General features: G+C 43.5%; 1 protein-coding gene across 2 annotated transcripts in view; it reads left to right on the forward strand.

Moving 5' to 3' along the window:
* Nucleotides 1–14,670, forward strand: part of SPATA13 (spermatogenesis associated 13) — a 149,109-nt gene that overhangs the window by 12,637 nt on the left and 121,802 nt on the right. For both annotated transcript variants that reach the window (XM_073613426.1, XM_073613427.1), the window contains exon 2: nt 3,043–4,834. In XM_073613426.1, coding sequence (XP_073469527.1) covers nt 3,203–4,834 — 1,632 coding nt within the window. In that variant the 5' untranslated portion in view covers nt 3,043–3,202. The remainder of the gene's footprint in view (nt 1–3,042; nt 4,835–14,670) is intronic.

Raw genomic sequence — 14,670 nt, forward strand, 5'->3', positions numbered from 1 at the left:
GGAGGAGTGTGGGGGGGGTATAGAGGAGGGAGGAGGAGTGTGTGGGGGGGTGTAGAGGGAGGAGGAGTGTGGGGGGGGGGGGTGTAGAGGAGGGAGGAGGAGTGTGGGGGGGGGGAGTAGAGGAGGGAGGAGGAGTGTGGGGGGTGTAGAGGAGGGAGGGGTGTAGAGGAGGGAGGGGAGTGGGGGTGTAGAGGAGGGGGGGTGTAGAGGAGCGAGGGGAGTGGGGGGTGTAGAGGAGGAGTGTGGGGGGGTGTAGAGGAGCGAGGAGGAGTATGGGGGGGTGTAGAGGAGTGGAGGAGGAGTGTGGGGGGGACGAGGAGTGTATGTGGAGTGCCCGCATATAAGGTGGGAGAAGACAGTGGACACCAGCCCTCTGATCTCTTCTCCGGGAAATTGGGATTACGGATTGAGCTGTGAGATGATTGTGACCCGCAGATCGCTCCCTACATTTCATGTATTCCAGGTTGGGTCGTTTGCATTGTTAGCAGCTGACGATTTGGGTTGGGGGGGGGGGGGATTCCCCAATAACAGAATGTAATTAATAACTGGTCTGTATATAGATGGAGGTGTGTGCCTTCTCCTCCTGGTGTCATCCCACTTCTCCCCGGTTTGTTCTGGCACACAGATTGCATTTTAGAAGAGCAAAGTAAACCTCCCTGTGTACATCCAGGTCTGAGCGTCCCCCTTCTCCCAGGACGGATCTCACATTCGCAGGGTTTGCCATCACACACTTATAAAGCGTCCTCAGTCAGTGCTCTGGCCTCTGAACACAGGGCTCGTTCATGACGAGGATTTCTGGAAATCTGCTATTCTGAGCACTTACACGCTTTTTCCAGTTTTCATACAAGTCTGGAGGAATCCACCCTCCTAATATTCTGTGCTGCCAGTTTTCATATTTCCTGACCTCAATTCTGATTAAGATTTCCACTGCTGCTCTAAATTCGCCTGCTAGACGTGATCACAGCTCTTCGCCAAGTTCCCCTAAGTGACGGATGGACCTGCGCAACCAATTACATTCTCGCATCCTGTACAGAATCATGTGGTTGAATGTCATTCCAATTCCTTAATTCTTGTCCATTGCTGGCCATCTTCAGATAAAGCCTAGTTGCCTGGCTGCCTTCTAAGCAGCGTTAAGGACTGACAGGCCACCTATTTCTGTCATGACTCATTTTTTTTAACCTACAGTATACAGTATTTGCAGATTATTGGTGGAAAGTAAAAAAGTCACTTTATGATTTAACATTTTTTTAAAATTTTTTTGCATCTTTAATATAAGTCTCTTATCTTTTCAGCGTGAGAGCCACATTAGATATTTTACAATTATTCAAAGCCCAACAAAATCAGTCTTATAAATGAATGTTTACGATTTTTCTATGCTTGAACAAACATGCTCCAAGAAATAACTTCACATCAGAGGCCCTGTTTCCTATCAGAAGTCCCACCCATTACATCAGAGACCCAATTTCGCATCAGAAATTCCCCCATTACATCAGATGCCTTGTTTGGCATCAAACGTCCCCCCAGTACATCAGAGGCTCCATTTTGCATTAGAAATCTCCTCCCCCCCCCTTTTTTACGTGGATTTCTCTTGTGGTTTTTGGAGCAGTGGGTCTTACAGTAGTTCCTAGGATTCCAAAGTCTGGTGCAGAATGGGGAATAAGTCTAGGTTCCTAAAAATCAGAGTAGAAGACCACCTTTGGACTCATGCACTACCAACTGGTATCAGATTGTCCTCTTTTGAAGGTCTCTCTGTTCAACCATGTAGCCTCTTTCCTACCAATAGTTGCTTGAGCCAGTTGGCTAATGAGGTCTTCTACTCTGATTCCGAGGAACCTAGACATATTCCCCATTCCACATCAGACACACTGCCCCGAAGGAACCGAGTCCGAGTTTGGAACTTTACAAACATGCTTCTCTATCCTTTATACTATACCACCACCCCAAAGTCGCAGAAAACTCCATGCTTGGTTGCTGAAAAATGGGATGTGAGCAGAGTTATTCATGTATGTATTTGATTTTGGATTCAAAGGGGTTGATTTACTAAAGGCTCGTTCACCCCAGATGCAATGATCGGTTCACACCACAGCATGCAGTACTTTTTAGCAGGCTGGTTGCAATGCAAATCATCGCATCGCGATGCTACTGAGGTGCATAGAACTGTGTTAAAATGTCACTTGTGACATTCCAATAAATCAGTGAAAAAAAAAGTAAACATTTCAATATACTGGGAACGGCGCATCTGCACTGTGTGAAACAGCACACACCAGTAACTATACATTCAGCACGGCTTGATAATGTGAATGGGCCCTTGGAAAGTGGGCTGTTTACTTTCAAAAGGAACTTTCCCTTAGCTGGTTAAAATTCACTTTACCAAGATTACCCAATCACAATTATTTTAACATTCATTTTTGGAGTGAATGTACTTGCAGCCCTGGTTCACACGAGTAAGGCTTTGAAATTGCGCTACTTCAAAGCCGCAGATCAGTGCGATTTGGATCTTGGATTTCATTGCAGCTTGTGACTTAATTTAACAGAAGTCAATTGTCGCAATGAAATTCGCAAAAAAGTAGTGCAGGAACTTTTTCAAAGTCATTGCGGTTCGAGTTGCAATGATTTGAACGGTCCCGTTTCTGGCAATGGGGTATGACTTGTTATGCGAATCCTAAAATGTTTGAACAAAATTCCACAAGTGTATGAACGTTTTTTTTAGTTGTATGTTCGCTAGCTAGTACTGTTTGGCCTGAATAGACCTCTCCTTTAAATACATCCAGCAGACTTTTGAAACCTACAGCTTTCCCTTGTGGGACCACAGCTGGAGAGCCACAGGTTGTTAAAGGGGACTGATTTACAATGTAAGATGTTCCCGCATTATGTCACTATTCAAAAAAACGTTAGAAAGCTCCACTTGTCAGCAAACGGATGAAGGCTTCATGTTTAGGCAGCCTGTCCCCTATTCCCCCCCCCCCCCCTCCCCTCTCCCTTTTCTTTGGAAAGGATTATGTGAGAAGATTTCCTAAATGCTGGCTTTGTTTTTTTTTAAAGGGCAAGCAGAAGACTGCAGTTGCGCAGCTCCATGCAGACAATAGACGTGGAAGAGGAGACACAAAGGCTTGCAACGGATAACGCTCTAGATGTTCAAATCTGCTGATGCTGTTACATTGATGTTGTGAGGAGCATAGATCGAGTCTACCCTAATGCTCACATGGTTGAGAGTATGACGTCACCCTCCAAGGGCTGTGGGAACGGACCAGGAGTTACCTCTCAAGTCATTGACAAAAGTGTTTCGAGAACTTCTCAAGACAGCTGTCACAATGGAGCCCTTGACAACAAAGACGACTCCCAGGAGGATCAGAGCCCCTCCAAGTCGTCAACTGTATTCACCAGCCCAATACAGCGGTCCACCCCTAATGGTGAGAGGCCCCGTTCAATGATAGGCATGGGTAACTCATCAACATGGAATGCTTTGTCATCTTTGAGGAAGATGGGTTCGTTCAAAAAGCTGAAATCATCTGTTCTGCAAGGAATTCAGGCTAAAGAAAATGCTAATAATTTAAGTGATGCAGAAAACGGGGGTGATATGCAGAAGCGCCTGTCTTCTGATGGCGTTATAAGTTGTCAAACTCCCTGCAGGATACCAGCCTCAAGATCCATGCAGGATAATTTTAATGTGACAGATGGCCTGCAGTCTGATGGGTCTGATGTTGAGGAGTCCGATGACACGTTTTTGAGGAGCACCCATCGATCTCGCAGTATCAGACGTGCCTATGGAGCTGGTCGAATCAACTTATTGGATAACGACAATGTCCGCGTACCAAACAGTCACCTTAAGCTTTCGCCTATTGGGCGGGAGCAAAATGTCTGTGAAATTATTGTGAAAAACTTGGACAGCAACAAAATTATTTACAGAAGGAGTAAAAGTACAGACAACCTCAACTTTCTCAAAAAAAGCTCTTTCAAAAGGAAATCTACCTCTAACCTTACGGATGTAAAATCTAACAGCGAAAAGGAGATAATCCAGAAAAGCCCTATAAATACATCTGCAGATACCAATAATCTCTCTGTGACTCCAGAGAGACGATCCAAACGGTGGAGAAGCCCAATCAGGGCAAAAGACTTTGACAGAGTGCTAAAAATCATGAGCAATGTTACTGAGGGCAATTGGAAAAAAGAGAGTAGCAAATGCAGCTCTCCTACCAATGAAGAATATCGCCGAGGTCGGCCGAACAGCCGATTACATGATGATTATTCCAGGAGAGTATCCAGCAGCGCGGACACAGAAAGAAGGAGATGTATATTTGGTCCACATTCCCCCTCGTCTGAGACAAATTTGTCTCTAAGCTCCCCTAGGACTAACGTGGACAGTCCATCCTTTGAGATGAATGCACTACCAACTGATATCAGATTGTCATCTTCTGAGGGCCTCTCTGTTAAGCCTTGTCACCTCTCTCCGACCAGTAGTAGCTTGAGCCAATTGGCCAATGAGGTATTCTACTGTGATTCTGAGGAACCTAGACATATTCCCCATTCCACATCAGACTTTGGAATTCTGGGAACTCCTGTGAGACCCACTGCCCCAAAGCCACAGAGCCCAAGTTCGGAACTCCACAAACCTGCTTCTTCTATCCTTTATACTAATCACCACAGCACTTTATCGTTGAGCTCCATGGAAAGTGATGAGCGGGCAGAACTGGGCACCGTAAAAGCAGATAGGAGTCTGCATTCCTTTAAGGATACCATTAAACATACTTACTATGATGATGGGAATGAGGATAGTGGAATTAGCAGCCACTCTCAACTGAGCCTCAACGTGGTTAATGAAGAAAAACAAGAAGCGGTAAGGACCAGAAATTTTTAGTTATGACACATTTCATTCTCAAATTGGGTCCTCTGTTTAGGTTTTCAGGTTAATTTTGCTTAATAGGGAAAATATGTAATTATTGCTATAATATTGTTGGTACAGGCATACATGGTTTTATTGTTCTGGTATGAAGACACCCTTGCCAACGAATGTCACCAACTATCTGAACGGGAAACCGTAATGATTTGCTGAGAACACCCAAACCAGTTAACTTTTTCCTTACAAAGTTGGTTGATTTGGTGTGTCTGCTTACACCTGAAGGTGACGATGAGGTTGGATAGTCATCATTTACAGTCTATGGCCTTTCTGACCTTCCAACTATTCTGTCAGATATTTGCTTTTATTTAGCTAGCCCAACAAAGCTTGACAGCTGCGAGTTGATAGCGTTAACCCCTGATCTTTTTTATCTCCCACAGATATTTTACAATGTGTGTTATTTGCCTTATCTTTATTGTTGGTTTTTGTTTGGCCATCAGTGTTTTATTAGGGAGATTTTCTTTCACTTCCTGTCCCATAGTCAAAACAGGAAGTGAAAGGAAATTCATGCAAAATGAAGGAATCTCAGGTTGCCACCAGAATTAGTGTTCCCACTGGAAGATTTCCTCTCTACTCCTTGTTCTGGTAACAACCAACATTTGGGATTTTCTTAAACTTTCACTCTTGGTGAGAATGGTAAACAGGACCATTAGGGTGAATCTACCTAACGGGGACACAAACAGCATTAAAAACCTGACCGGTATTCTGGTCCCTCTCTACTCTACTCTATCTAGAATTAAAAAAGAAAGACGTTTTGCTTTTAGTTGTACGTCCCTCTGTCCCCATGGAGCCAGAGGAGGCTAAACACATTCCTAACTTTGTAGCAGAGACATCAAAATTTTGAATTCTACTTTGACAGTGGTGCTTCATTCGCAGATTTTAAACATGTCTTCTAGTGACTATCTGTATATCAAAATGCAGCCAACAAGACTGCTGTACTAGAATTAATTAGCCTTATTTTGTTGGTAATCACAATGACCATGCAGATAGACTTGAACTGAATAAGTGTTCCAAAACCCAAGGACTAAAATGTAATACATTGCAGGTTACCAATCCTCAGATGTGGTGGCTGCATTAGGTTTCTTTTATTTTCACCTGATGGCCCCATCAGTAACACACTTCCTGTCCTATGATGACAACACCCACTCACTGTACTGTATCTATACAGGAGCACAGGAACGGCATTGCGGTCCCAGAACAGGGCATTCGATGGCAGTCAGTTGTACCTTTACCTGGAATCGGGAACCGGTGATGATGGGGAGGGGACGGACTGCCATTTAATGACTTGTTTGTAGGGGTGTGGTCTTGCTCCTATACCTAGAGACCCAACACCACAGTGGAAGCTGAAACAAGACCAGACTTCCAGTCTACACTGGCTGCATACTTGTTATGGGTTTGCACAATAGACAGGAGTGCCAACCTCTTTATTTTGTTCTTGTAGGTTCCACTTTGATGTTTATCTTCCACTCTTATTTTTAGACCTTTCCTTTTATATAACCTGTAGATCAGTCTTGGTTAATGTGTAACATGGTTCACACAGAAACTCTGTCAGTATTATCCAGAGAGTAAAGAGGTGTACGATAACCCAACCAGATTTAATTGAAGTCACATGCTGACGATGAATAATGATTGCTTCATTTGCGTTACTTCGCGTTGTCCTTCACCTTCCAGAGTAAACTTGCTCATGAGCTTAGAGTTTTTAAGTGTGAATTACACCTTGTACACAGCAGATGAATGTCCTCTCCACTTAGAAGTCCTTTCCACTTGATGTAGCTTTTAAAGTGGATGTAAACACTAATGCCCTGTACACACGGTTGGAAATTGATCGGACATTCCGACAACAAAATCCATGGATTTTTTCCGACGGATGTTGGTTCAAACTTGTCTTGCATACACACGGTTGCACAAAGTTGTCGGAAAATCTGATCGTTCTGAACGCGGTGACATAAAACACATATGTCGGGACTATAAACGGGGCAGTAGCCAATAGCTTTCATCTCTTTATTTATTCTGAGCATGTGTGGCACTTTGTGCGTCCATATTTGTGTACACATGATCGGAATTTCCAACAACGGATTTTGTTGTCGGAAAATTTTATAGCCTGCTCTCAAACTTTGTGTCGGAAATTTCTATGGAAAATGTGTGATGGAGCCTACACACAAGGTCCTATCACACAAATCTTATCGTGTGTACAGGGCATAAGGCCTCACTCACTTAGTATGGCAGATATACCGCAAATATCTGCAGACGGGAGTCCATGTGTTTGCAGACAGCCACAGCCAGGAAGCCTGACTGGCTGATGGGATCTGTGTCTGTTTGATATTGTAAGCATGTATCTGCATATCCAGTGCATTCGTCCACCCATGATGATATGGTGGCCATACACAGGACAGTTTTATATACAATTGCACTGTCAGTTGATTTACTGTCCAGGAAAAAAATGCATTTGAAAGATCACTCGATGTTGTAAAGGCTGAAGGGGTTTTTTTTTTTTTTTAACCTTTTTAGGTGCTGCTTCCCCTAGACGATACTAACCTGAGCTCCCTCTCGATCCAGTGATGTTCACATGAGTCTCGGCTGTCCCGTGACTCCCTCTCCTCATTGGCTGAGACAGCAGCGGGAGCCATTGGCTCCCGCTGCTGTCCATCACAGCCCATGAGCCAATGAGGGGAGAGCCGGAGGTGGGCCGAGCCTCAGCTCTGTGTCCTATGGACGCGTAAAGCAGGGCTAGGAAGCAAGCATGCACCAGTGCCCCCATAGCAAGTGGCTTGCTATTGGGGGCACCGGTCAAGGGGGAGGAGCCAGGAGTGCCTGCGGGGGACCCAAGAAGAAGAGGATCGGGGCTGTATGTATGTATAACATGCTTTTTCTTCTTTAAAATAAAAAGCCGAACCTTTAATACCACTTTAACAATCCTATCAATCTATCTACTTTCCTATGATTGGGTTTTCCATCCAGATTGTTCAATCAGTTTTATTAAAATCATTCTGGTTTCACTCAGAACTGCTTGATGACACATTCTGGGGAATTCAGTAAAGCACTACCAACAGTTTTCTAGCACTTTGGCCCTTCTAAAATGGCCTGCGCTAGATTAAAAAATTAAATATTGGCTTTGTTTGGTAACTTTACCGACATATGGCAGATTCAGGTAGTTCCTAATTGCACCAATTTTACAAATTGGTGCTATTAACCGGTTCAATACAGGGCAATTTCACCCCCTTCCTTCTCAGGCCAATTTTTAGTTTTCAGCGCTGTCGCACTTTAAATGACAGTTGCGCGGTCGTGCGACGTTGTACCCAAAAAAAATTGACGTCCTTTTTTCACCACAAATAGGGCTTTTTTTGGTGGTATTTGATCGCCTCTGCGGTTTTTATTTTTTGCGCTATAAACAAAAGAAGAGCGACAATTTTGAAAAAAACACAATATTTTTTTACTTTTTGCTATAATAAATATCCTAATTTTTTTTTGAAAAACACATTTTTTCCTCAGTTTTGGCCGATACGTATTCTTCGACATATGTTTGGTAAAAAAAATCGCAATAAGCGTATATTGATTGGTTTGCGCAAAAGTTATAACGTCTACAAAATACGGGATAGATTTATGGCATTTAAAAAAAAAAAAAAAAAATTTTTATTTTTTTAGCGGCGATCGCGATTTTTTTTGGTGACTGCGACATTATGGCGGACACATCGGACACTTTTGACACATTTTTGGGACCAATCACATTTATACAGCGATCAATGCTATAAAATTGAATTGATTACTGTGTAAATGTGACAGGCAGTGAAGGGGTTAACCACTAGTGGGCGGGGAGGGGTTAAGTATGTTTCCTAGGGAATGATTCTAACTGAAGGGGGAGGGAACGCACTAGGGGTGGAGACCGATCAGTGTTCCTCCGTTCTGGGAACACAGATCGCTCTCCTCAGAGCTGACAGGCTGTGGATCTGTGTGTTTACACACACAGATCCACATGCCGGCCCGGTTAACGGGCAATCGCGGGTGCCTGGTGGACATCGAGGCCGCCGGGCACACGCACCGGGTCCCGAGAAACGCGGCGCGCGCGCCCCCTGGACGGCTGGGAATCCCAGGACGTCATATGACGTCCACCCAGGATGGGAGATCCCATCTGTGGACGTCATATGACTATGGGCGGGTAGGGAAGTGGTTAAAGCACCAAAATCAAAAATAACTAGAAAAGGTACAATTTCTGGGGAAATTGTGAAAAGTGTTCTTGCCTCTACAATTGGAGTGGGCGGAGTAACTGGATGGAGTGGCTTGAGTAACTGTGAAAAGTGTTAAAAAGCTTAATATTTTAAAAAGTATAAATAGTAGTAAAAAAGTTGAAGTCCCATCATTAGCTGAAAGAGCTGAACATTTTTTTCAAAAGTTTTTTTTTTTTCAAAATGAATTATTTTTTTTTCACCATTCATTCCTATGGGACCAATTTCGCCGCAAAAACGACGATATTTTGTGAACCATTCGGTGAAACGTTCCACAAAATAATTTTTTTTTTTCATGGGGCGGTCATAATGTTTTGGCTGATCATGGGGTTGTCAGTTTTTGTCGCCTCCCACTCTAGTTTTGAACATTTCGCCATTCATTCCTATGGGACCAATTTCACCGCAAAAACGACAATATTTCGTGAACCATTCGGCGAAACGTTCCACAAAGTAATAGCACACCAATTAAATGACATTGAACATTTCGCCATTCATTCCTATGGGACCAATTTCACCGCAAAAACGACAATATTTCGTGAACCATTCGGCGAAACGTTCCACAAAGTAATAGCACACCAATTAAATGACATTGAACATTTCGCCATTCATTCCTATGGGACCAATTTCGCCGCAAAAACTACGATATTTCGTGAACCATTCGGCGAAACGTTCCACAAAGTAATAACACACCAATCGGGAACAATCCGCACGTTTCAGTATATTACTTGTCTATGTAGTGTAAAAACTGTGGGAGGAGCTAGGGTGGTAAATTTGGCTATAATAATATATATGTGAGATAACAGTTGCTATGCAAGAACACTTAATTACCTCCAGTTCATAGATAACGAAACTGGAAGACCTACTGTGAGTTGGTGTACAGAATGTAAGCTGAGACTCTAGTTCCCCATCAAGTCTGCTCACCCCTTGTGACTGACAGCAGGCAGTGGGTGAATTCTTTAGCCAATAGGAAACTGTGTACTGGCTAAGGATCCGCCCACTGGCTGCTGTCAGTCACAAGGGGAGCAGACTAGACAAAGCAGCTGCTGTGCTGTGTGTCAGATGCAGCGGTGGGGAGGAAGTGCAAGATCACTGAGGATGGGTGTGTTCATAATAATTTACCCCAGTCTCAGCGCACCTCCACACTCAGTGTGTGTCCCCTGAGTGTCTGCAACAGGTACAGGAATGTGTCGCCCGACATTTGTCATTTGGTGTGTCTCTGGGTTTGATTTACCAAAACCGGAGAGTGCAAAATCTGGTGCAGCGCTGCATAGAAACCAATCAGCTTCCAGGTTTCTTTGTCAAAGCTTAAAGCGGTAGTAAACCGCGACTCTTTAAAAAAATAAATGCACAATATGAAATACTTGTGCTGGGTTCACACTTATGTGAATTAGATGGGGGTTTCCCTGCATCCAATTCGCATGACAGACGGTGACTGGCTCTCAATGAAGCCAGGTCATAAATCTCCGGGGAGGCTGCGGAGCGGATTGCACAGGAGTCCTGTGCGTCTTTGGCTCGGTTTCAGGTCCAAATTCGGGCAAAAATTCTGACCTGATTCGTCCCTGAAACAGAGAACAAGGTCGCACCAGACACCTGCTATGATCCGCATCCGAATTAAGTGTGAACCCAGCCTTACCTTGGAACGAAGCCTTCCAGCGTTATGCTGTCACCACTGATTTGAGCTGACATCTTCCCCCGGTCTTCCTTCCAGGTTCATGCTTTAATTGAATGATCTGAAGTTAGAAGCTGATTGACTACCATGCACACCAGATTTTGCACTTTCCAGTTTTAGTAATTCAACCCCTCTTTATGAATTCCCCTGGTTTGACTTCAATAATTCATAGATTCGATCATAGTGTTTAATTTTGGTGAAGATTCTTTAGATCACATCTTTACATGTATGGCCACCATTGGTGGAGACATTTCTTAGATTTCTTTCACTGAGTCCGCAAGCTGTACGAAAATAAACTATACGTGTATGGGCAGCTTGGCTTTCTGTATTTTAGTTGTAGTTGATAAGGAAATCTGTGCTGTTGTGCTACCTAACTAATCAGCATTATGGTGTTTTAGCACAGCAACAAACTGAAGGCCAGTGTGGTTTGCCAATACATACCCAGGATCCTGCTGAGAGCGGGGTGAATAGGCTTCTTTTAGTCTGAACAGAAGTGTGGGCAAGTAACTTGGATCCTTATCTAATCTCTGGTATTAGGCTTGTTTCCAAACAGATGATTGTGTGATCCCATATTGTTTCCTGTTGGCTTTGCCTGTTTTTACTACTTCATTTATAAACAGACAATCCTGGTGAATGACTTCACTTGCATATATTTATGTTTTTGTACATTTTAATCGAGACACTGGGTAGATTTGTTTGTATTATGCGGATTGTTTAATAGGGGAGGTTGCGTGACGCACGGCTAGTACATTTTAAAAGCGTTTTGATGTTATACTTCTTTAAAATAACACAATGGCACCCCCTAGTGGATTAAATGCATAATAAAATTGTGATACATTTATTCCTAAAAAAATAAAGTTCTTAATTCAAAATTGAGGGCAAAAAATAAAGCTGTTAGTCAAAATGTAACTGTAAAGCCGGCTGGCAATCGCAATTCATTTCACTGTAAAAAGCAAATGTACACATTATGACACACATGATTATGTAAGAAGGCAATGGAGTCATAAAGTTCGTTAATACTATTTATAACGGTGAATTGCTGTATACTATTGGTATGGTGTTATAATTGACTATGGTGCCTAAAGTGCTTTTGGACTGTATATTATTTTTTTTCCCCGGTCTTCTGTCTCAAGTTGGCCACCCAACATCTGTCGGCTATCGTACTCTGCCAACTGGCAACCCACAATTTTCTGCCTGACTCCTTTTGATTTTTTTTTTTTAGACCAAAGACGTTGGGCTGGAGGGTGCCGACTGGGTCACCCATGGTTCCAGGTTTGGACTGTTCTTTAGGAACCAGCCAAAAATTCTCTCTGTGTATGGCCAGCTTACACCTGTAAACCTGGTTATAGAGCTCAGAATTTCCCCTTCATCTTCATTGGGCTAGTCATATATGGTTGAGTGAGGATCCACCAGTCTTCGACCCTTCTATATGAGAGAGGAAGGATTGGCCTTCTCATTGAGATAGGTAGGATTGACCAGATGCCATGAAACCAGCTATCCCCTCCTAAAGTTACTCTATAAGGCCTTGTTCACACCTATGTGTTTTTTGGTGCTTTTTGCAGAAATTCACTACGGTTCATTTAACATGGTTCCCTATCGGACACACATCTATGCTTCTTCCCCTTTTTTTTTTTACCCGCTGCATTTTTGGAAAGGGTCAGCGATTTTTTTAAAATGCAAAACAGTGCTTTTTTTGGCAAAAAAAAAGCAGAAAAAAATGCAGTATAATGGCATGTGCAAAACTGCAAAAAGCACTGCAGAAAAGCAAACTGCATAGGTGTGAACCGAGCCTTAAAGGTTGTTCCTCACTTGAGTATCGCATTGGTGGTGTGTTTGCACTGGGGAAGGTTTCCATGTCCTCCACTTTTGGCAAGGGCTGAACTTCCACAGCCTTTTAATTTGGATGGACATATGTCATTCAAATCATAAAGTGTTTGAAACAGTGTCATGGGTACAATGTGATGACTTCATCACATCCAATGGCATAAGATACAGGCCACTAATAAAGAGCAAAATGTAATATTACCGTTGACATTATCAAATATATATACAATTTTAAGGGAAGAAGATATTTTTCTGTAATATTCCCATTGGCCTTATCAAATATTTACAGTCATAAGAGAAGAAGTAGTAATATTAATCAGTAAATCTGATCTTAAAGGATTACTAAACCCAGGACCCTGCATTCACTATATCTGGTCTCCCACAGTACACAAAACATGGAAATGAAATTATTTTACTAGATATAAACTGCTAAATAACTTTTCTCATCAGCAGTATAGAGCAGTCTTGTGACTTCTATCAGTGTCCGGCCGAGCACTGATTAAAGCTTCTAGGTGGAGTTATCATTCTCCTCTGACTATCCTATGAGGCTGCATGGCCCTTGACTCTGGACAGTGCTGATTGGCCCTGTGCTGATCACATGCACACTCCTAAAAAAAAAAAAAAAAAAAAAAAAACTTGGATTGGGGACAGTGGAAGAAGGAAAGGATCAGAGAAGACATGATCAAACAGCCTTTTTACACAATGCGCAGGTTTAACCCCTTAGGTCCCACATTAAGTATAACCAGCATGCAGACTGATTTTACTGTTGTGGGTTCAATAACACTTTTTAAAGTGACACTAAACAATACCCTTATTCCCAAAAAAATAATCCAAAGACAGCCACTAATTAATGGCCCTGTAATCTATTTTTTATGAAATAATTTCTTAATGTATTTTTCCTTGTAACATCCTTCATGAGCACCCAAACTTCCCTGCTCACTTCTGTTTCTTTGTAATAGGCAGCGCACATTAGTTGCGGTCATGTGCAGTGTTCTATGCACACTGCAAATCCCACAGTCCTAAATCCATTCTGGGGGCAAGCAAGAGAGTGTGGCAACGTTCGTCCTCCATGGTCCCACTGTATGTAGAAGCGTAGCCACCCTCTCTAGCAGGAAGTCAGCAGCAGCAAGAAAAAAAAAAGATTTGGAGGAGGCTGAGGGCAATGGAGTGTGCTTTTTGAGTAAAAGCGGCGGTTAAAAAAAAGTTCCGCTTAAAAAAATAAATAAATAAATAAAGAAAAAAGAAAAGTCAGCAACTACAAATACTGCAGCTGCTGACTTTTAATAATCGGACACTTACCTGTCCCAGGGTCCAGCGAAGCAGGGTGACAAAGCCCCGCTTGTCTCCCCCCTGCTCTCTGCGGCGGCAGCATAGTCACTGTGGGTGCCCGGCTGTGGCTTCACAGCCAGGCACGCGCTGCATGCGCGAGCCGTGCGGAGCGCAGTGACTGGCCGGGCAATCTCCTGGGACCTGTGACGTATCCCAGATTATTGCCGAGAGGGAGGTGATCTCCCTTCTGGTGCCGCGGTGCGCCGGGAGGAAGTGGGAGCTGGAACCCTCAGAAAAGAGGGTATCCACCCCACCCCCCCCAAAAAAAAAATACATGCCAACTTTGGCATGTCAGGAGGTCATCTACCCTTAAAGTGGAAGCCCAAGCCCCCCATAGGTGGTAGAATAAGGAACGTAGGGGTGTTGGAGTGCCTTGGAGGCATAGTCTTCTAACCTGACTGAAAATGGGGTCAACCGGAATGCAGCTACTGATAATGCCTGGAAAGCATGGGTGTCCGATGCAGACATAGTTGGGTCATCCCTAAAGCTTAGTATACACTGCTAGTTTGTTTTTTTTTGTTTTTTGACTGCTGTAATAATCTGATGTTAGTACAGCAATCTCCCCTGCTGTTCTATCAGGGGGACAGCCCCCTGCCAGAACGCTCTGGTCATCGCTGTCAGCCATTGGCTAAGAGTGCTGATCGGGAGCCTGTCGGCAGACCTTTTTCGGTCGTGTCACTTTGACAAAAGCCAGCCCTGCTGCAGTACACATGGCCTGAATGCCAGCTGGTTTC

Source organism: Aquarana catesbeiana, linkage group LG02, assembly GCF_042186555.1.
Source record: "Aquarana catesbeiana isolate 2022-GZ linkage group LG02, ASM4218655v1, whole genome shotgun sequence".
NCBI classification, from domain to species: Eukaryota; Metazoa; Chordata; class Amphibia; order Anura; family Ranidae; genus Aquarana; species Aquarana catesbeiana.